At 32.6% G+C, this 23,819-nt stretch overlaps 1 protein-coding gene across 1 annotated transcript in view; it reads right to left on the bottom strand.

Moving 5' to 3' along the window:
* Positions 1-1,451: 1,451 nt before the first annotated feature.
* sort1a (sortilin 1a) overlaps positions 1,452-23,819 on the bottom strand; it is a 34,953-nt gene continuing 12,585 nt past the window's right edge. The window contains exons 2-20 of the mRNA XM_073825968.1: positions 22,601-22,660; positions 17,775-17,848; positions 17,508-17,610; positions 15,975-16,136; positions 15,823-15,896; positions 14,814-14,863; positions 14,579-14,706; positions 13,399-13,543; positions 12,250-12,405; positions 12,050-12,156; positions 9,377-9,479; positions 8,905-9,076; positions 7,963-8,153; positions 7,203-7,392; positions 6,973-7,089; positions 6,248-6,356; positions 4,623-4,735; positions 4,378-4,498; positions 1,452-4,284 (exon numbers count right to left, since the gene is read on the bottom strand). Of these exons, the coding sequence (XP_073682069.1) occupies positions 4,270-4,284; positions 4,378-4,498; positions 4,623-4,735; positions 6,248-6,356; positions 6,973-7,089; positions 7,203-7,392; positions 7,963-8,153; positions 8,905-9,076; positions 9,377-9,479; positions 12,050-12,156; positions 12,250-12,405; positions 13,399-13,543; positions 14,579-14,706; positions 14,814-14,863; positions 15,823-15,896; positions 15,975-16,136; positions 17,508-17,610; positions 17,775-17,848; positions 22,601-22,660 (2,190 nt within the window). The 3' untranslated portion in view covers positions 1,452-4,269. The remainder of the gene's footprint in view (positions 4,285-4,377; positions 4,499-4,622; positions 4,736-6,247; positions 6,357-6,972; positions 7,090-7,202; positions 7,393-7,962; positions 8,154-8,904; positions 9,077-9,376; positions 9,480-12,049; positions 12,157-12,249; positions 12,406-13,398; positions 13,544-14,578; positions 14,707-14,813; positions 14,864-15,822; positions 15,897-15,974; positions 16,137-17,507; positions 17,611-17,774; positions 17,849-22,600; positions 22,661-23,819) is intronic.

The raw sequence follows: 23,819 nt of genomic DNA, 5'->3' as shown, positions 1-23,819 counted from the left end.
AATTAAGCTAATTAATAAATGAGAAATTTAATACAAGACGCTCAAATGTCGGGTCTTTTTTATTTTATTACATTATTTATGTATGTAAAGGTTTTCTAGGTTTTTATATCTCTAAACTGGATGAATAAAGAATCCATTAGAATGTAGCTATATAATAGGCCTATATTTTATTTTATTTGTTTATTTTATATCATTAATCATTATAATATATAATTCAGTGCTGTTAATGATTAATTGCATCCAAAATAAGTTTTTGTTTACATGATATACAGTATAATATATGCGTGCATACTGTGTACATTTATTATGTATATGTAAATACACACACATACAGTATATATTTTGAGAAATATTTATTTTCATATATATATATATATATATATATATATATATATATATATATATATATATATAATTTTGTGCTGTTAAACGATTAATCGTGATTAATTGAATCCAAAATAAGTTTTTGTTTACATATGTGTGCATACTGTGTATATTCATTATGTATATGTAAATACACACACATTGGGTATCTATTTTAAAAATATTTATTTTTATGTATATATTTATATTTATATAATTGAAATTATATATATATATTTTAATATATAAACTAACTTTTTTCTTAAGTATATACATGCATGTGTGTTTATTTATATATACACAATAAATATACACAGTACAAATATATTATGTACTTTATGTAAACAAAATCTTTTACTTTGGATGCGATTAATCACGATTAATTATTTGACAGCACTATTATATATATATATATATATATATATTGATTATTTATTATATTCTATTATTATTATTTATTATATTATTAATATTTATTATTTTTATTTAATTATAATTATGTAAACAAAAAATTATTTTGGATGCGTCTAATCTAATATAACATCCTCAGGATGTTAGTATACACTGTAAAAAAAAAAAAAAAAAAAAAAAATTTGCTGAGTAAAATTAAAATAATTTGCTACCCTGCTGCCTTAAAATTTTAAGTTGAATCAATTCAAATATCTAAGTTGTCACTTAGTACCACTTAACATTTTATGTTGACTAAACTTTTTTGATTTGACTGAACTTAAAATTATTAGGCAGCCAGGTAACAAATTATTTTAAGTTGATTTAACAAATTGTTTTTTACAGTGTAATAACTATATTTTAAATATATACAATATATAATATGCAATAATTATATAAATAAATATATATATATATATATATATATATATATATATATATATATATATATATATATATATATATATATATGTATGTTTGGGAGTATATGTTTTCTGATTTCATGGCTGAAGAAATTATTTTGTTTTTCTACTCTCTGGAAAATATGAAAAAACAAAAAGCAAGAAAAAACCTAGCATTTATGCTTTTCTGCAGAGAACAAAACTATTCTATTAAAAGAAAAGAAAAAGAAAAATTGAACATTGGTTTATCGTCAGATTTTATTCTGCACATTAAATACATGCAGGTCTCATTCTATTTGCACATTTGAAAATACAAATCCTGTGCTGTTTGACATTAGCCAACAGCTTTTTATTGACCTTATTGGTTTCACAATGCAAAATAAGGAACATTAGGCTACACACTTTCCAACTTTATGGTTGTTTTTGTACCTGCTTTAAAAAGAAATGCAATACATCTTTTTTTACAAGTCTTTATAAATTCAGCTCACCTTTTTCTGCATCAGGGTCAAGAACCCATTTGTTTCAAGTCAAGCCAATGAGTGTGGACTACAAGAAGCGTTTTTTTCTTTTATTGTTGTTGGCAGTCACATTTAATGGTACAGCATTTTACACTTTGACTTCAGTTCAGATGAGCCATGTTTATCCATCTCAAACCTGAGGACCCTGCTCTTAACATGCAAACCCATCAATGAAATGTGTGGTCCACTGTCATCTATAACCCCTGAGGTATCTATTTTATTATGTGTGCAAATAAAAAAAAAAACTGCAATGGAATCTTAATCAGCTTACGGACTACAAATTAGCTTATTTATGAGTTGACAGTCAATACAGACCAAAAAAAATATACATTTGATTAGGTTGCTAATTAGATGTACTTAATATTGTCGACATCCTAATGAAGGATGAGTTGTTGTTCTGAAAATAAAAGAAGAAAAAAAACACTTAATGTCATAGTTAACATTAAATATTTTGTCTTGTTATTGAATATACAATTATTGCTGACTTAGCAACAAGTTCTCAGACTGTTATTACATTGCTATTGTCTATAAGATTATGTAAGGTGCGCATTTTAAGATGATTGAAAACCACGCAATGTGCCATCTTTTCTTGCATCAAATGACACTGTACTAAACAAAGAACAGCATTGGTAATACTGAAAAGGAAAAATAATGTATTATTAATCGTGCATAGAAGATATGCTGAGTGCACAGTCTACAGTTCAAGTCAAAAGTTTACATACACCTTGCAGAATCAGCAAAATGTTAATTATTTGATCAAAAACAATTGGATCATACAAAATGCATGTTGTTTTTTATTTAATACTGATCTGAATATGATATTTCACATCAAAGATGTTTACATATAGTCTGCAAGAGAAAATAACAGTTCAATTTATAAAAAAAAGTCTTACTACTGTGTTGTTACATTTTTTGTTTAATGATAGTTGTTCATTTGTCCTGAACAGTTAAACTGCCTGCTGTTCTTCAGAAAAAATCTTCAGGTCCCACAAATTCTTTGTTTTTTCAGCATTGTGTATTTGAACCCTGTCCAACAATGGCTGTATGATTTTGAAATCCATCTTTTAACACTGAGGGACTCAAAAGTAGTACAGAAGGTTCAAACGCTTACTGATGCTTCAGAAACAAACACAATGCATTAAGAGCTGGGGGTGAAAACTTTTGAACAGAATGGAGATGTGTAAACTTTTCTTATTTTGCCTAAATATCATAATTTTCTTCATTTAGTACTGCTTTTCAGAAGGTACAGTCATTGTTGGAAAGGTTCAAACACACAAAAATGCTGAAAAACCAAAGAATTTGTGGGACCTGAATGATTTTTCTGGAGAAGCAGTTTATCTGTTCAGGATAAACAAGGGACTCATGAACAACTGTTATTAAACAAACAAAAACAGCTTTGGATCATTTAGGTAACAACAAAGTTTTAAGAATCAAGCGTATGTAAACTTTTGAATGGGATCATTTTTATAATTTTAACTAATATTTTCTCTTGTGGACTGTATGTAAACGTATTTTATGTGAGATCTGTTATCTAATTCAGGTTAGTACTAACATACATTTTATATGATCCCTCTAATTTTAGTAAAATAATTAACATTTTGCAGATTCTGCAAGGTGTATGTAAACGTTTGACTTCAACTGTTTCTAAGCACACAGCAATGGCAGGAAACCAGACAGAACGCAAAGTACATTTTGATTTATGGAATGGCTAAGCTTTGCTAAACTAGATTCTTGAAGATCAAAACTGTAATCATCAGGATGTTAGTATAATAAAGCCTACAATCTTTACAAACAACTCTCAGTGTACGTCTATGGTGAAACTCACACATGAAGCTTCCAGGGAATGTTAAATATTACTGTTAAACACTTCACATTCTGGAAATATATGTTTGGATTTGCTCATTTAATAACTCTTGAAATAATGAGCAGGCTATTTTCTGAAGATACTTGGATTTTAAAAAGACTTCAAACCATCCTAATATGAAAAACAAAGAAAACAAAGCTGAAAATCCTTTGGTGAAGTTAAATACCTGATGCAGGAAACCAGCAATGAAAAAATAAGCTCTTACATCAGTTTTAACCACGCTTCAAAGCTCATGTCTGATGTATCCTCTTTTCCCTAAATTATACTCCAATTATACAAGCCTTCAAAGTACTACTTAGTTAAATAATACTCCTCAGCCATCTGATTTTGCGCGTCAACTTGCATAAATTTGAAATGTATGGCAACAAAATTGCTCTAAATCCTTTGTGCATCCCAAACACATGATTAAAAAACGATTGAAACTCTTTCAGCATTGGATTAGAAAACTCCTTTGAGAGAAGCTTATGTTTTTCTATTTCTGTCCTTGCAGTCAAATCCTGCTGGGTTGAATCACTGAAAATTTGTCCCCAAGTAGCCAGAAACAAATGTGTGTCAAATGGGCAGAATGTGTCTCATGTGTGCTGGAACGCAGATACACACACATAGAGGGTCATGGGAAGGGTAGGCAATGTGGTTTCTCTCTTCTCAAACAGTCTTATGAAGATCCATGTGTATGTCACTCTAGGAGGTCCTACAGATGGCAAACATATAATGTCAGGATTAACTCAGAAAGATATTGCAGAAATAAAATATTGCATTTTTTGCAGTGAGATGCAGTTTGTACCTCATCTGAATCATCATGGTAGTGCGTCTTGCCAGCCTCCAATGTGTCCAGGTCATCCACACCATCGATACCGTTAGCTTCAGCATGCTGCTGTAATACAGAGTACCTGTGCACTAGGAATCTACCGGAGACATTGAAAAGAAGCCATGAGAAGATATTGCATATTTAAATAAAATTGTATATATATTTTTTTTTTATGCCACATTTACTATTCATTCAAAATTCAAGAAAGCAGGGGCACAAACCTTCCTCCACAGACATATTTTTTAATGAAAATAACTCCGGCAACAGCACTGATCAACAGAACAGCAATGACCACAGCTACTATAGGAGCTAAATTGAATGAATGTTCTTCTGTCTGAAAAATACAGAAAGTGTAAGATCATTTTGTGGCTCGTTTCAAGCAGGCATAACAAAAACTCATTATCATATGCAATTGAGGTCAAAAGTTTACATACACCGGCTTGAGGAATCTGCAAAATGTTAATTATTTTAATTCACAAGAGAAAATAATAGTTGACTTTATAAAAATGACCCTGTTCAAAAGTATACATACACTTGATTCGTAATACTGTGTTGTTACCTGAATGATCCACAGCTGTGTTTTTTTGTTTAGTGATAGTTTTTCATGAGTCCCTTGTTTGTCCTGAACAGTTAAACTGCCCACTGTTCTTCAGGAAAATCCTTCAGGTCCCACAAATTCATTGGTTTTTCAGCATTTTTGTGTATTTGAAGCATTCCCAACAATGACTGTATGATTTTGAGATCCATCTTTTTATACCGAGGTATAAAGGGACTCATATGCGACTATTACAGAAGGTGAAACGGCTCACGGATGCTCCAGAAGAGCCGGGGGGGAATTTAAATTGAACTTATTTTGTCTTCTGGGAAACTATCTACTGTAGCTTCTGAAGGACAGTACTAAATGAAAAAAAACATGATATTTAGGCAAAATAAGATGAATGTACACATTTTCATTCTGTTCAAAAGAGTACACCCCTAGCTCTTAATACATAGTTTTTTCATTCTGAAGCATCGGTGAGCATTTGAACCTTCTGTAATAGTTGCATATGAGACCCTCAGTTGTTCTCAGTGTAAAAAAGATGAATCTCAAAATCATACAGTCATTGTTGGAAAGGGTTTAAATACACAAAAATGCTTTTTGTGGGACCTGAAAGATTTTTTCTGAAGAACAGCGGGCAAACAAGAGACTCATGAACAACTATCACTAAACAAAAAACACAGCTGTGGATCATTCAAGAAACAACACAGTATTAAGAATCAAGCATATGTACAATTTTGAATGGGGTCATTTTTATAAATACTATTTTTTTTCTCTTGTGAACAATGTATTTTATGTGAAATATTATATTCAGGTCAGTACCAAATAAAAAATACCATGCATTTTGTATGATCCCTTCTATTTTGGTAAAATAATTAACATTTTGCAGATTCTGCAAGATGTATATTAACGTTTGTATTGTATTCAGCAAGAATGCATATTAAATAGTTTAAAAGTGACAATACAGTCAATTACATTGTAACAAAAGATTCCCATTTCTTTTAGAACTTTCTATTCAGCAAATTATTTTGAAAAAAAAAAAAACATGTATTAGGTTTCCACAAAAAAATTAAGTGGCAGAACTGTTTTCAACATAAATATTTCTAAATATATTTTGAGCAGCAAATCATCATATCAGAATGATTTCTGAAGGATTATGTGACTCTGAAGACTGGAGTAAATTCAGTTTTGCATCACAGGAATAAATTACATATCTTCAAATGAAAACAGTCATTTTAAATTGTGATATTTTACAATGCAACTGTTTTTACTGTACATTTTAACATTAATAATAAAATAAAAACCTACCAGTAGCTCTGTCCTCAGCAAATTACTAACGCATTTCTTGCTCAGATCGATCTCTTTCCGTTCTGGAGTTATTCCCCCTTCACAGTGATCCCCAGGAATTTTCCGGTAACTACAATTACAGAAAGTACAATGTTAACACTTTGTTTACAGCATTTAAATAATTCTGTGGCAAAAATATTAAAGGGATAGTTCACCCAAAAATGAAAATTCTGTCATTAATTATTCACCCTCCAAACCCGTAAGACCTTCTTCCACATTCAGAACACACGTTAAGATATTTTTGATGAAATCCAAGTGCCTTCTGACCCTGCATGGACAGCAATGCAACTTAAACATTGTTAGGCTCAGAAACATAGCTTTATAACATTACGGTTGAACCACTGATGTTACATGGACGATTTTAACAATGGAACATTTCAGCTGCATTGCTGTCTATGCAAGGTCAGATTTCATCAAAAACGTCTTAATTTGTGTTCTGAAGATGAACAAAGATCTTACAGGTTTGGAACAACAGGAGGATGAGCAAATAAACAACATGATTTTCATTTTTGGTTGAACTATCCCTTTAAATCATATGCAACAATTTTGCTATGCGAACCGATTCAGTCAATCAGGCTTACAGATTTTCTAGGAAGTAATCTTCAGCAGTATAGCAAAAATCGCTTACACCTGCTGAACGTTTCTATAAACCTCCTGTGGAGCGGATATAGAGAGTGATTTGTTACCCGCTGGTCTGGAGTTGCTCTTTGCGTCCGTGCAGGCAGAACTCCAGCGAATGGCCAATAAGGTCGGGCTGTTCCACACACACAGAGCTGTTTTCCGCATGGTAGAATCCAAAGTCACTGCAGGAAAAGAGAGACAATGATTGCAATCACAGACTGAATGCCTGTCATGACTAGTATAAATTAATCACACTGTAGTTTACGGAGTGTATTTGATAAGTCTGTGTTCGTACCATTGAAAGTCAGTGAGGGTGCAGGGACATGTCGTGGGATCCTTGCTGACCATGTAATCCCGCCCGTTCCAGCAGACTGAGTCCTTTCGTAAGCGTAAAAACCTTTCCTTGTATCCCAGCACGCACCCATCAGCAGGGTCGCTAATATCGTTTGAGTGAGCGAGCCACTGGATGTAGTCAGTCTCCTGACCTGTAGCAGTATAAGATCATGTCAGAGCAGTGTTTATGCATTTGTGACCCTGGACCACAAAACCAGTCATAAAGGTCAAGTTTTTGATACTGAGATTTATACATTATCTAAAGCTGAATAAATTTTCATTGATGTACGGTTTGTTAGGATAGGACAATATTTGGCCGAGATACAACTATTTGAAAATCTGGGATCCGAGGGTGCAAAAAAATCGAAATATTGAGAAAATCACCTTTAAAGTTGTCCAAATGAAGCTCTTAGCAATGCATACTACTAATCAAAAATTACGTTTTGATATATTTATGGTAGCAAGTTTACAAAATATCTCCATGGAACATGATCTTTACTTAATATCCTAATGATTTTTGGCATAAAAGAAAAATCGATCATTCTGACCTATATAATGTATTGTTGGCTATTGCTACAAATATACCCATGCTACTTATGACTGGTTTTGTGGTCCAGGGTCATATTTTAGGATTGCTCATTTGAATTCTAACAGATGTATGCATGCCAGACTGGATTCTGTGTGATTTGTAAAATACTTTTTAGAAATATTAGACCACTCACAGTCTCTAGAGATCAACTGCCTGAAGTCGACAGTGACAGAAACCCAGTACTGATTCAGGACGGTTTCCCTGTAGCCCCACAGGCTGACGTTCATGGAACGGGCACCAGGTTCTGATGCCAGGCCAGTAAAGTATATTGGATCATCGGTGAAGTTATACACATGCCAACACTGACCTTCATCAGTGGAAAATCTAGGGAAAGTAAAAATAAACATGAATGTAAGAATTAAAAACAAAATAAATATTAAATAGAACTAATTAAAACATCATGAAGCACTATAATATAAATATAAATGTAAATACACTACCAGTCAAAAGTGTTTGAACAGTAAGATTTTTATTGTTTTTTTTTAAAGAAGTCTCATCTGGTCAACAATGCCTTTGAAATATTTTTACTAATTAAAATAAATGTTTTCTATTTGCAAATATTGTAAAATGAAATTTATTTCTGTGTTTTCAAAGCTGATTTTTCAGCATCTTTAGTCCAGTCACACAATCCTTCAGAAATCATTCTGATATTCTGATTTGCTGCTCAAAAACATTATTATTATTATATTGAAAACAGCCGAGTAGAATTTTTTCAGGTTTCTTTGATGAATAGAAAGTTCAGAAGAAGCATTTATCTGAATTAGAAAACTTTTGTAACATTATACATGTCTTTATCATCCCTTATGTTCAATTTAAAGCATCCTTACTAAATAAAAGTATTAATTTCTATAATTTCTCTTTGGACTGGTAGTGTATAATTTTGAAAAAACATGAATTACCCTTACTTTTCATTTTAATTTATTATTATTTTTATTTTATTTAATACCAAATCAATTGCATTCTAATCTATTTTTCAGATATAAACATTTTAATAAACAAGTGTTTCATTTGTTATGTTGTCTTTGGATTATTTGTTACACTAAAAACCTACAGAAATGTAAGAAACAAAGCTCACTTGATCTGTGATATGGGGTGTGAGGGGTTGTGCTCCACCGCTACCAGCAGTCCTCCTGAATCCAGTATAGCGTAGTGATGGGGGCCTTTCAGTGCCTGAAACCATGTGTAACCCCCATCATCAGACACATACACGCCTGGAGAAAGCACAGAAACCGCACCTCCCACACTCCCTGATGAAAGAGCAGATGGAAAAGAGACGTGAGTCAGAAAAATGCAGCAGTCCTGTAAAACTTCCAATCACACCACAATAATATAATATAATATAATATATACACACACAACTTATTCATTTAATTCTGTAGTTGGCAATGTGTTATTAACTGTAATGGAATAACAGTGAGTTTTTCTTAAATAAAATGAAAAAAAAAAAAAAACTCTTTATGGTTATACTAAGGTTTCAACTGAATGTGAATCAGTGATAGTTTTGCCTTGTAGAGAGACATGCGATGGAGAATGTGGGCTGTAATCACCATGTGCCAGGATGAGTCCCACGGCATTGGGCTCTGAGAGGGGCTGCATGGGCACATTTAGTTTCATAGAGATGCTGTAGGAGGCATGAATATGCAGACTACACTGCAGAAGACAGAGATTAACATGAAATCACACACATTTGCACACAATTTAAGTGCTTATTTTCAATTGCAAAATGAATATTTAGTGATAAATTTGCATGAATTGTATATCAGGGTAAAATCATTAACACATCCACAATGGAAAGCAGAAACTTTTAAGCAAGTAACACTGACAGCATTGTATATAGTTTACATTTTTATTGTGGTTTGACAGGTGTTTTAACTTTTAGAAAGCATTTAGAAATATGACCTATTCTAAAAAAAAAAAAAAAAACTGGACATTTGTTATATGTGACCCTGGACCAAAAAAAAAACAGTCATAATGGTCAATTTTTTAAAATGAACTAAACAAATAAGCTTAGAATAGGACAACATTTTGCCTAGAGACAGCTATTTGAAAATCTGTAATCTGAAGGTGCAAAACAATCAAAATATTGAGAAAATCACCTTTAAAGTTGTCCAACTGAAGTTCTTTGCTATGCATATTACTAATCCAAAATTAAGTTGTGATATATTTGCGATAGGACATTTATAAAATATCTTCATGGAATATAATCTATACTTAATATCCTAATGATTTTTGGCATTTTAAAAAAAATCTATTATTTTGAACCATACAATGTATTTTTGGCTATTGCTACAAATATACCCATGCTACTTAAGGGTTTTGTGGTCCAGGATCACATATTGCGGTACTGTATATTGTCAACCTGTACTTTTATGGTCAAAGCAGTGTTGTTTTTGACAACCATCTTAGATTTAGTCTTAGTCTTATGGACTAAAATGCTTATTAGTTTTAGTCAAATTTTAGTCACTTCTATATGTGATAGTTTTAGTCCAATTTTAGTCGACGAAAAGTCAAAAAGGTTTTAGTCTAGTTTTAGTCGACGAAAAGTCAAAAAGGTTTTAGTCTAGTTTTAGTCAAAAAAAAGGGAAAAAAGTAGTCTTTTAACAAATTAATGTAGGTCAGTAAGTATTTTGCTGTTGGGTAGTGTCACTTATAAGTTCTGAAAATAGCAGATCTATAGTTCAACACAATGTGAGCTTCCGGATCGACTATTTTCACCAATAATTACAATAATGAAGGAATGTTTTAGAACATAAAAGACAAACAAGGATGGAATGCTAAAACGGCTTGCCATACTAGTATAGCAAAGAGTATTTAATGCTAAAACGGCTTGCCATAGCGGCAGATACGTTTTAGGTTTTGATTGGCATGCACAATAAGCGGAAATGTCATGCATTTTAAACATCTGACGGACCACCCACAAACATTTTCGTCTATTCTCGTCTCGTCAACGAAAACTCACACACGTCTCGTCATGTTTTAGCCATCAACGAGCCATTTTTATCTCGTCATCGTCTCGTTATCGTCATGAAAAAAGTGGCGTCAACGAAATGATTTCGTCATCGTCATCGTTGACGAAAACAACACTGGGTCAAAGAGACCAAATGTCTGCCTGTTTTGTGCTGTTCTTAATGTTTACACACAATAAACATAACAGTCCTCCAAACAAGTTAACAGAGGCAGTCTGTATTTATGGGCACACAACCAAGGTTGGTGGATTTTATTTTGGGGACTTGCAACTGTCCAGCCCAAGGACACAATCATGATTTCTTACTAGTTGTTTTTAATAAGGGGAACAAACCAGAAATCTTTTGATTACTGGCTCTACTACAGCACATGATCTACAGTGGTTGCCAAATTATTAGAACACTAGTATTTTCACCAGCTAAAATGGTTTTAAGTCAGTTATTTTTATCCTTTGCTGTAGTGTGTCAGTAGGAAATATCAGTTTACATTTCCAAACATTCATTTTGCCATTAATTGTAATAATCTAGTGAGATTTTTGTTTGCACAAGGAGTCTGACAACAGCTAGAGATCTGACTCATCATCATCTAGTTTGTCTGGAATGACATGAAGAAACAGAACAAACTGAGACAGACTTAATCCAGAACAACTGTGGCAATGTCTAAAAGATATTTCAAAAAACCTACCTGCAAAGCTATATTACTGTTAAAAGTTTAAAGCACTTGGGTAAAAATGCTGTAAAATGAGAATGCTGTCAAAAATAATGTCATAAATAGATTTTCTTCATCAATTAACTTCTATTAATTAAATTAAATCAACATTTGGTGTGACCATCCTTTAAAGCAGTTTTTTCCCTAGGTGCACTTGCACAGTTTTTCAGGTAGCTTTGCAGATGGGTCTCTTAAAGCATCTTAGAGATGTTGCCACAGTTCTTCTGGATTTAGTCTGTCTCAGTTTGTTCTGTTTTTCATGTCATTCTTGACAGACTGGATTATGATGGGATCAGATCTCTAGCTGTTGTCAGACTCCTTGCGCAAACAAAAACCTCACTGGATTATTACAATTATTGTCAAAATGAATGTTTGAAGATGTGAAATCATATTTCCTACTGACACACTACAGGAAAAGATAGAAATAACTGACTTACAATATTTTTAGCTGGTGAAAATACTAGTGTTCTAATAATTTTGGCTACCACTGTATGTCTAAAATAAAATAAAGTTCAGATTATGGTTGTATCATTTCTGTAGGCTCTCACCTTGTCTGGGTGCTCGGTTGTGGAGTCGCAAACTCCGTTCCAGGGTTTCAGCAGTGGTCGCCACTCTCCACCTTGATTAAATGTAATCACTGTCTGGACAGAGCCATCTGGAGAGGAAAGATACACAACAGTGGATATGAGATTTATATACTGTACATTCTTCCCAAAATGTGTTGTTATAAGTACAGTCACAGCCTTACCCACGGCGAGCACACTGGTCATATATACACCTCTCAGAGAAGTGATGTTGGTGAAGTCAGTGTCTCCGCCTGTAGTGGTGTACAAATGGCGTTCCAGAGACTTGGAAAACACTATGCCTCGGTCATCCGACACATATATTGTACCAATACCGGAGTCTGATTGAGTAAAATCAATCGTTAGCACCTAGATTCTGACACTAAGGTTACAAATCATACATTCATATAACACTGGCTGGAATATATGAAATAATAAGCTCAATGTAGAAAATTAAATGTATTAATGAGCTTCTTTTCATGTTTTTTAAATTTTATTTTAAAACATACATAAAATCCAATCCAGTGCTGTTAATGTTACCAAAAACTACAACTATTAAAACTGTTCTCATTAACTGAAATAAAGTATAAATATTAGAAAACCTTAATGTTGCCTTAATTAACTGTAGTAAAATAAGGCCAAGTACTAAAATTACTAAAATTCAAAAATAAATAAATGAAAGCTAATTAGAAATCTAAAAACTAAACCAATAAAAATAACAAAAGCATATAAAAAATGTATTAAAGGTGAACTAAAATTAAAGAGCAAACTAAAAATATAAATATAAAAGCTAATTCAAAATATCACTAGAAAGTACTATAAAAAGTATTCAAATATTACTAAAATAACACCGATCCAAACTGATCTGATACATATCTGAATATGAATGAAATGTTATTATTTTATATATGTGACCCTGGACCACCAAATCAGTCATAAGGGCCATTTTTTTGAAACTGAGATTTATACATCATTTGAAAGCTGAATAAATAAGCTTTCCATTGATGTACAACTATTTGAAAATCTAGAATCCGAGGGTGGGGAAAAAAAATCGAAATACTGAGAAAATCACCTTTAAAGTTGTCCAAATTAAGTTCTTAGCAATGCATATTATTAATCAAAAATTAAGTTTTGATACAAAATGTCTTCATGGAACATGATCTTTATTTAATATCCTAATGATATTTGGCCTGAAAGAAAAATCGATATTTTTGACCCATACAATGTATTTTTGGCTACTGCTACAAATATACCCGTATTACTTAAGACTGGTTTTGTGGTCCAGGGTCACATAATGGAGATTTATTTTGCTGAACAAAAAACAATCACTCCACCTCCAGGTTCGTCTACGTGCATGAAGACCATATCACTGTTTGCGGCTAGAATGGAGTAGAACTGCTCATGTCCAACAATGGGGAGTTGAGCCATATCCCACGTCTCCCCCTGATCTACTGAGACATGAATCATGCGTGTGGAACCCTGAAAAAAAAAAAAAAAAGAACTGTTTCTGACATCTGCATATGATTTAAACCTCACACGACACATTACAGCTCTAGTCAAAAACCTACTAAGATGTCTGGCTATATACTGAGTACATAGACAACTTTATTTAGGCAGTTTTTAATATATTTTTCAAAATATATTAAAGGATTAGTTCACTTCAAGAAAAAACTTACTTATCATTTACTCACCCCCATGTCATCCAAGATGTTCATGTCTTTCTATCTTTATTTAAAGAGAAATTAAGGTTTTTGAGGAAAACATTCCAGGATTTTTCTCCATATAGCGGACTTCAACGGGGATCAATGGGTTGAAGGTCCAAACTGCTGTTTCAATGCAGCTTCAAAATGCTCTACACAATCCCAGCTGTCTTGTCTAGTAAAACGATTGGTCATTTTCTAAAAAAAAGTCAAATTTGTATACTTTTATCCACAAATGCTCGTCTTGCACATGTTCTGCAATGCGTTTCAGTTCAAAAAGGGTAGGGCTAAAATACTCTCAAACATCTCAATTTCTCCTCCAACTTCAACATCGTCTGACATTGTTGTTTTACCTTTTTTTGTAATGAGCATTTGACTTTCTTTGCACATTTGCTTTGTCACTGGGTCGGTACTTCTGCCTACATCACACGTGACCTTTGCAATGTGACTACATTATGCGTGTTTTTTTTTTTTTTTTTTAGAAAATGTATAATCGTTTCATCAAATTAGATCCTTATTCCTCGACTGTGATTGTGTAGAGTCCTTTAAAGCTGCATTGAAACTGCAATTTGAATCTTCAACCTGTTGGCCACCATTGAAGTCCACTATATGGAGAAAAATCCTGGAATGTTTTCCTCAAAAACCTTGATTTTCTTTTCGACTGAAGAAAGAAAGATGACATGGGGGTGAGTAAATTATCAGGATATTTTTATTCTAAAAGTGTAATAAATCTTAAAAACAGAAAACATTTGTGTTTTATTAAAAAATGAAACAGAGTTATTCAAACTACATCCAAACTTATGTGAGAGCTCACCGAGTCGGTCATGACTGAGGCAAAAACAAAGCGCCCACCCAGGCCGAAGGAATAAATCCTGCCTCCTATGGTTTTGAATGTTTTGCCATAGTCTAAAGATTTTCTCAATTCAAGTGTTCCCCGGTCACCTGAAAAAGACAGAAATTCAAAAATGTGATGAATGAAATATTGCCAAGATCAATTTCCAATTTTGTTTAAATGATCCTGAAAGTTGTACTAAGATAAAGCCACTCACTGCAGGATCCATTGGGGTTTGTGGTTAAGAAAATAGTGTCATCAATTCCCCTGAAATGACATTCAAACAGACACAATGAGAAATTTCCATCCATCCATGTTGAAATCACCACTGCAAACAAAAAGCTGTCTCAGTTAATGATACTCTTATAAAGAATGGATACTTCAGAACTAACCAAAGGCCTCAGTTTCTACAGTGTATAAAAATCAAATGTGATAAAGATTATATTTATGAGTGTTAGGATTGTAAAACTCAAAGAAATAACTGAAAATTGCTTTATAGTGCATTTAATTGTGCTTTTTCATTCTTTTTTGGAGCCACACATGTTGCATGAAAAACAAAACCTCAAACATTCTGCCTAAGGGATTTGGTTTTTCAGTGAACAAAGTAAATAATTCTGGTTTGGAACGACATGGGTCTCTTCATGGCCATTTCAAAAACCATATGTTCCATGAAAAAGCTCTAAATTGATATTTAGATAAACAAACAGAATGAAATATGTTCTCATGTAAGAACTGTAACCTCAAGCTAATGTTCATTACAAGCATGCAATTGCAGTAGATTGTGCTTCATTTGATGGTCAACAGAAATGACCTGTTATTAAAATACTTAAATCTAAATTAGCTCTAGGCAGCGATGAAATTCAAATCCAGAACAAAGATTTAAATCTGAAACCACTTGGACACACAGCGACCAATTACAATGAAGAACAAAAATGACTTCTCGGATGAGGACTTCTTGCATATCGCACATAAAAATATCAAGATCTTTTCAAATATGCATGCTCCTGATTTACAGCTTTTCATGAAGTGGGAGGCAAAATCCTATTTCTTATTTCCTAAATCTTGTTAGCACCCAGAGTTATATCAAATTGTACATTTAGCTATCACTTTATGCCAAATAAAAAGCAAACTGGTCGATCAGATGGTCAAAATGGACCAGAATTAGCTGTAAAATTGGCCCACTTTGCCCAGAACTCTAATTCATTTATGGATTTTTATGGCCATACCATTTCACAAGACAAACAGTCTCATGGATCTTTCTCCAATTGGCCCCGAAGTCTTCAGACAGCCATAAGTCATACTGAAAACATAAGAAAACCATGTTAGCACATGTTCTTTTGCACAAAATGGTATGGAAATGTCTAATCAGAGGTCTTACATTGATGCTGTAGACCATGAGTATGTTGCTGTCTCTGGGGTTGTATGTGATCTGCATTAACGGATGGAAGGGAAGCTCAGAGGTCACAAAGGTCTTGCCGAAATCAACCGAACGGAAAATTTTGGTGACTCTTCCCTCAGTTAGATCACCTGTGAGGATCACCTGCAGGAGAGATCAGTAAATTAAGTGCAGAAAACTTGGTTAAAACACTTATAAATGGAAAGAGAAGCATTTAAATGTAGAAACATGAAACTTGTATTTTGTTAAAGCATTTTTATGTTACAAATTACACCACTTTTTTAAAGTTTGGGAATGGTGAGATTTTAATACAAATACAGTAATACTGTAAAAATTTTACTATTCTAAAGAACTTTTTTTAATCAGTACTCTGTCCTCCGTGTCACGTGACCCTTCAGAAATCATTCCAATATGCTCATTTGCTCCTCAAGAAACATTTAGTTTTATTATCAATATTGAAAACAGTTGTACTGCTTAATTTTCATGGGAAAAATAGCAGTAAGCTTTTTAATGTTTTTAAAAAATTCTCTTCTGCTCACCAAGCCTGCAGTTATTTGATCTAAAATACAGCAAAACAGCAATATTGCGAAATATTTTTATCATTTAAAATAACTGCTTTCTATTTGAATATATTTTGAAATATAACTTATTTCTGTGATTAAAAAAGCAAAATTTTCACCATCCTTACTCCACTCTTGAGTGTCACATGATCCTTCAGAAATCATTCCAATATGCTCATTTGCTATTCAAGAAACATTTTCTATTTTTAATATTATCAATATTTAAAATGGTTGAGCACATTTTTTTCAGGATTCTTTGATGAATACTATTCGAAAGCTTGGAGTCAGTATATTTTTTTGGGGGGGTGATAGAAATTCATACTTTTACTTATCAAGAATGCTTTAAACTGATGCTTTAAAAGTCATTATAAAGACATTAATAGTGTTACAAAATATTTCTATTTCAGATAAACGCTGTTTTTCTGAACTTAAATTCTACTCAGCTGTTTTCAACAATTATAATAATAATAATAAATGTTTTGAGCAGCAAATCAGAATATTAGAATGATTTCTGAAGAATCATGTGACTGGAGTAATGATGCTAAAAATTCACCTTTGAAATCACAGGAATAAATTACATTTTAAAATATATTCAAATAGAAAACAGTTATTTCAAATAGTAAAAATATCTCAAAATTTATGTTTTTTGCTGTACTTTGGATTAAATAAATGCAGGCTTGGTGAGCAGAAAAGACGTCTTTACTGTTACTTTTGCTCAATAAGAGTATTAATTTCTCAAACAAATGAACTTTGAATGGCAGTGTATGTTTGTTACTAAAGCTCATCCTTTTGAGGTAGGACTACTTTTCCACCTGTACGAACTTGTTGTTTGCTTGTACACACATTAATATTTCACAGCACACCACAGGCACTTTCATTACATTCAAAATAAACTGGAAAATTCCTTTCAGAACAGTTCATTATTACAGAGAAGATGAGAGAAGTAAATCTTCACCTTCCCTGAATTTTCGGGACCAATTGCGATGCCAAACTCTGTCTGTATGAAGGTGTTGTTAATAAGGTCGGTGATGTCCTGGAATGTCTTTCCATAGTCTTCACTGACCCAGAAGAGATAAGAGGGAGTTATGGATCATGTGATACAGTTGAAAATCAATCAAATGGGTACCAACATTTAAACTGGGCAAACACAGTACTGGAAGTTGAACTGCATCTTTAAAAACTTCTAAATCCTTTTAGCCCAAGTCCTAAAAGACATTCTTACCTTCTGTACAGTCTGGACTGACCAAACCGCATGATAAAAAGAGGAACCTGGAATGTGGTCAGCACCAGCAGAACCTGCACAGAAAAGGGACACAGTGAATATTATAGCATGTGCATGTGAATAACTCAGAGCCATTCAGAAACTCGCGGTGCAGTGAAGCATTCACAGAGATTTAAACTCTGGCTCGGCCGAGATACTGCGGGACACATGCCTAGACTTGAGCACAGCCATAGTCTCACCCTTCACACTTACTTTATCCAGCTATCACTCAAGTTCAGGCGCTTCCTGTTTGCAGAGAGGATTGTGATTGGATGGTGAGTTGTTCTCATTTAACTCCTGTCTCTATCTTTTAAAGTCAAAGCGAAATTGTATTTGCAATTCATTCTGCTTCCATAATGTGACAGATTTCCACAAAAATAAATCAATAAATCATTCATCAATAGTCCTCAGCTGAAAATGAAAGTTGTTTCAGAGGCAGACCAAATTATTATATTTAAATGAAAATTTAAAACAAACATTTTTGATGAATAGTGTGCATTAAATGACTCAGCAAAAGCATTATAGTAAATGTCTGTGGCTTTCAAAAAAAATAAATTTAAATAACAAAATAAAATAACATAGATAGCTGTTTTATGTTTATAAAAAATAAAATAAAATAAAATAAAATAAAATAAAATAAAATAAAATAAAATAAAATAAAATAAAATAAAATAAAATAAAATAAAATAAAATTCTTTCAGCATTATTCTTCTGGGACAAACTGACCAAAAATAATAAATGTAAAAAAATTGGAATAATAAAAAAAGGATGAAAATAAAGAATTGCATGGAAATAAAATAAAATAATAAAATAAAATAACACGGATAGCTGTTTTACATTTATAAAATAAATAAATACTTCTGGGAAAAATGATTAAATTATTACAAATATTAATGGGAATAAATGAAATAATAAAAAAGGATAAAAAATAAAGAATTGCATGGAAATAAAAAATAAAACAAAATTATTAATGAAAAAAATGAAATAAAAAATGGATGAAAATAAAGAACTGCATGGAAATACATTTAAAAATAAAATAAAATAAAATAGATAGATAGCTGTTTTATGTTTTTTACTAACAGTAAGTAGCTTTTCTCTTCTGAAAAAGAATTAATCAAAAATATTATTGAAACAAAAAATGAAATAAAAAAAAGGATAAAAAATAAAGAATTGCATGGAAATAAAAATAAATAAAACAACTGACCAAAAATATTAATGAAAAAAGGATGAAAATAAAGAAGTGCATGGAAATAAATTTAAAAATAAAAATAAAATAATAAAATGAAATAAAATAAACAACAATAACAATATAGATTGATAGAAAAATGTACCAAAAATATTAATAACTCATCCTGCACTATACAGATTTTTGTCTAGTCATATGCTGTCTAAATTTAAATTATTTAAAACACAGAAATGAGCCCTTCATTATGCTCCATTTCTTGTCCTTAAAACATAAATAGTACCCATTTTGATTTGTTCTGGGAAGTCCTTTTTTTTTTTTTTTACATCCCTAAAGCTAGTAAAACAGAACAATATGCGTTAGAGGCGCAATAAGTAATTGCCAAAAGGGTGCTAAATATGACACCTCAAAAATAGAAAAGGTGTCTCAAAAGACGCCGCTCTTTGAAAGCATTTGCACAGAGTTAACAGAAATGTATTGCAGTGTTGTTGTTGTTGGGTGAAGCCTAGGCTGGAGGAGTAATTACAGCTTGTACATGTTTTACAGCTGCACTTTGGTTCAGTTCTATAAGAGACGGATTCAGCCTCTAGTGTTGTTGGCGCTAAATGACGGTTTGAGGTCTTGTCAGGCTAGCCTCTGAAGAGTCTTTCAGCCTCTGGAGCTGTAATTCACTTGTTCCTGTTTCGCATTGACGTGTGATTGTAGGGGCCACATTTCTGTGAGTCAGATCACGGAGCGACCACAGGACAGTTCAGTAGCTAAAAGACTTGGATTGAACTTATAAATAAACATTTTGTTGATCAGTTACTGGTTAGTAAACATAGTGGAAGTAACTTAGTGGAAGGACTGAGGCTCAAATCCTAAAGTAGTGAGGAATTTCTACTTATTTTATTACTTTTTTCCCCTTGTGTTCAAATATTTGCACGACGCGCCATCAATCGGCCATATTGGTGGCACTGAACGTAAACAGTGCCACTGAATCTAACAAAACTCAAATTTTTTGCTAATTTTTGCTGCTATAAATGGTCATTCATTGTCATGTTTTGGATTGTACTAATCGGTCAGATCTGGAAAAACATTGAGTACTATAGACTGACAAAAGTTATAACAAATCAGGGAGAAGAGTGCAAAAAGCTGTGAGGAACAAAAGGCGTTTGTGGTTGGCCAAACCGAACCAGGATTTCCAGGGCAAGAATCTTGACAACATTTGTGTTTGTTCTTATCATTTCCAGTCAGGTATGTGTGAAATATTAGGCTAATATCTTAATTAATACAGCTTGTACGTAACTTTACCAAATATTAACTTTAGTTTGGCAAAATATTGTGCCTTTTCCTGCTTATTGAGTCTTTCTCTATATGATTTAGCAGCTTCCATATGTTTTTCCATGGTTTAGACAGCATAAATTAGCAAAACAACGTATTCATTAGTACATTAAAACAGCTTCACAAACGTTTTTTCAACCACATATTATTATTTCTGTCTTACAGTCATTCATATTATCACAGAAGTAGTGGGATGAAAGTTTATAGTTCGGATATAAACACCGACAGCGATCAAAATGGACCAAATCGTCTTCTGGAAGTAAATTTCGCTTCAATATGGCGGTTCAAACAACGTTTGCTGATGTTGATTACATCGTTTCGCCACTAGGTGGCAACAAGTGATTTTTTTATTTGTCATTGAAAAGATTGGTTAAAAAACACTGATTCATTCAGTAATGAAACAAGGAAGTATTTATGAGGCTAAATCAAATTAGGGCTAAATTAAACTGAATACATTGTTCTGAATACATTGAATGAATACATTGTTCTGCTAATTTAAGCTGTCTAAACCATGGAAAAAAATGTGTGGAAGCTGCTAAATCATGTAGAGAAGTACTCCCAGCAAACACAGAACGTTCCCCTAACGTTCCCATTTGGTTATTTATTTGGGAACCAAATGAGAACGTTCCCTGTAGGTTCTCTTTTTAATAACCTATAAAGAATGTTCCCAGAACCTGCAGGTTATTTTTTGGTTTAATTTTACAACCTAAAAAGAACCTTCCCAGAAAGGTCCCTTGCAGGTTATTTTTTTTAGGTTTTATTTTTATACCCTACATAGAACGTTCCCAGAACGTTCCCTGCAGGTTATTTTTAGATTTATTTTTTTAAACCTACAGAGAACGTTCCCAGAACATTCCCTGCAGGTTATTTTTAGGTTTAATTTTTATAACCTACAAAAAACATTCCCAGAACGTTCCCTGCAGGTTATTTTTAGGTTTAATTTTGTAACCTAAAAAGAACCTTCCCAGAACGTTCCCTGCAGGTTATTTTGAAGTTATATTTTTATAACGTAGAGAAATGTTACCAGAAAGTTCCCTGCTGGTTATTTTTAGTAGTCATAATCATGTAAACTAATTAAAACTTTGCAGATTATTCTGATTATTCTAATGCTGAAATGTATATACACAATTATTTTATCATAAACAAACTATTTTTTGCAGAATTTTATGTCCGAAATAAGCTTTTAATAAAGTGTAGACATCAAGTGGTCAAATCGCATTATAATGGTAATATAATTTTAATTTTATAGCTAAAAATAAGACAAGGTTAAGAGTCTGAAAATCATATTATAAACACTGGGTTTATTTCTTTCTTTCTTACGTTCCCGGAATGTTCCCCTAACCTAAAGAGAACGTTCCGGGAACGTTGCCAGTAGGTTCCTAGAACCTTAACCTAAAAGGGAACGTTCTATTTACGTAAAGAAAACCTTCCTGGCTAACCAATAGGTAACGTTCTTGTTAGCTGGGTTAGTATGTAGGAAAGGGCTCAATATTTTGACAAACTAAAGTTAACAGGTGGTAAAATACGTAAAAGCAGTATTAATTAAGATATAAGCCTAATATTTCACCTACCTGACCGGAAATTATAAGAACAAACACAAATGTTATCAAGATTTTTGCCCTGGAAATCCTGGTTCAGTTTGGCCAACCACAAACACCTTTTGTTTCTCGGACGTTTTTTTGCTCTCTTCTCCTTGATTTGTTATAACTTTTGGCAGTCTATAGTACTCCAATTGTTTTTTTCCGATCTGACCGATTAGTACAGGCCAAAACATGACAATAATTGACCATTTTCAGCAGCAATAAACAGCAAAATTTGCATTTTGTTCAGTTGAGTGGCATTGGTGGCGAATATATAATTCTCAGCTCAAACGTGATGCATTTAAAATTAGATATTTTGGTAACACTTTACAATAAGGTTCATTAGTTAAACATTAGTTAATGTATTAACTAACATGAACTAACCATGAACATTACATTATTTACTGTATTTACTAATCTTCATTAACGTTAGTTAACGGAAATACAGTTGTTCATTGTTTGTTAATGTTAGTTCACACTGCATTAACTAATGTTAACAAGATTTTAATAATGTATTAGTAAATGTTGAAATTAACATTAACAAAGATTAATACATGCTGTATAAGTGCAGTTCATTATTAATTAGCATTAACTAATGTGGTTAACTAATGTTAACTAATGAACCTTATTGTAAAGTGTTACCGATATTTTTGCTATGGTACTGTATTCTTATGTCAGATAATTAGTTAAATTCAACTCACCCCTGTGCCGTCTCCAACCCAGGCCAGAGACACAGAGCCACTCAGGTCATTGAAGTTATACTGAAAAAGAGACGAAGAGACATAATAAAGATTGTGCAGCTGCAAATAAACACTGTAGTTAAAATTCTGCAGATGGATGAACTTAATAATCCCTACGCTGCCAATGTAAACTTATGAAATGTTCTCTCCAAAAATAGCCTGCATAAATCAAGAGAAATTTGTATTAAAACAAAACAGGTCATTTTCATTAGCACCACCACCACATTTGGGCTCTAAAATCTTGTTTATTATAATATTGTTCTCTCTCTAACTCTCTCAGTCCTAATGCAGGTTTGTTTTCAGAGCGCTTCTGTGGTGAAACAAAACACCACAGGCTGTTTTACTGTAGTCCACAGAGATGAGATTGCAGCCTGGAATCAGACTAAAAATATAAAACAAGAAAAAATAATAATAATCACTAAAAACAGGACTCCAAACCACAGCTTTACATGACTAAAAATAAGAAACATCCAGTACAGAACATAAAGCAGTCGCACAAATACAAGCTAATATGAGCTAAAAGAACATGCGTTAAAGGGATAGTTCATCCAAAAATGAAAATTCTGTCATTAATTACTCATCCTTATGTCGTTCCAAACCTGTATCTTCAAAACAAATTAAGATATTTTTGATGATATCTGAGCGCTTTCTGGCCTTGCATAGACAGCAATGCCACTGAACATGAACGTGCGTTGAAGACTGACACAGAAGAGAAGAAATTGTTCAATAAAGTAGTTGCGTTGCTGTCTATGCAGGGTCAGAAAGCTCTCAGATTTCATCAAAAATATCCTAATTTGTGTTCTGAAGATGAATGAAGGTCTTACGGGTTTAGAACGACCTGAGGGTGAGTAATTAATGACAATACTTTAATTTTCGGGTGAAGTATCCCTTTAATGGAAATGGGAGGAATTCTCGATTCTGTATTATAGAGGTTGCATATTTTATATGCACATTTTGATTTGGATAGTACAGCTTTCCCATCATTTGGAGACAAAATTGGAGAAATAAATTAGACAGTTGTCAACAACCAAAATTTGATCTTGGAAGAATTAATATAATAACTGAGTTAAATCTGTTGAGACAGTCTTGTCATTTCTTTTAAAACACTAAACAACATATAGCTGAAGTCAAAAGTTTACATACACCTTGCAGAATCTGCAAAATGTTAATTATTTTACCA

The sequence above is a fragment of the Garra rufa genome, chromosome 20, assembly GCF_049309525.1.
Source record: "Garra rufa chromosome 20, GarRuf1.0, whole genome shotgun sequence".
NCBI classification, from domain to species: Eukaryota; Metazoa; Chordata; class Actinopteri; order Cypriniformes; family Cyprinidae; genus Garra; species Garra rufa.
The sequence above is the reverse complement of the archived record's forward strand: the minus strand, read 5'-3'. Positions and strand labels throughout refer to the sequence as shown.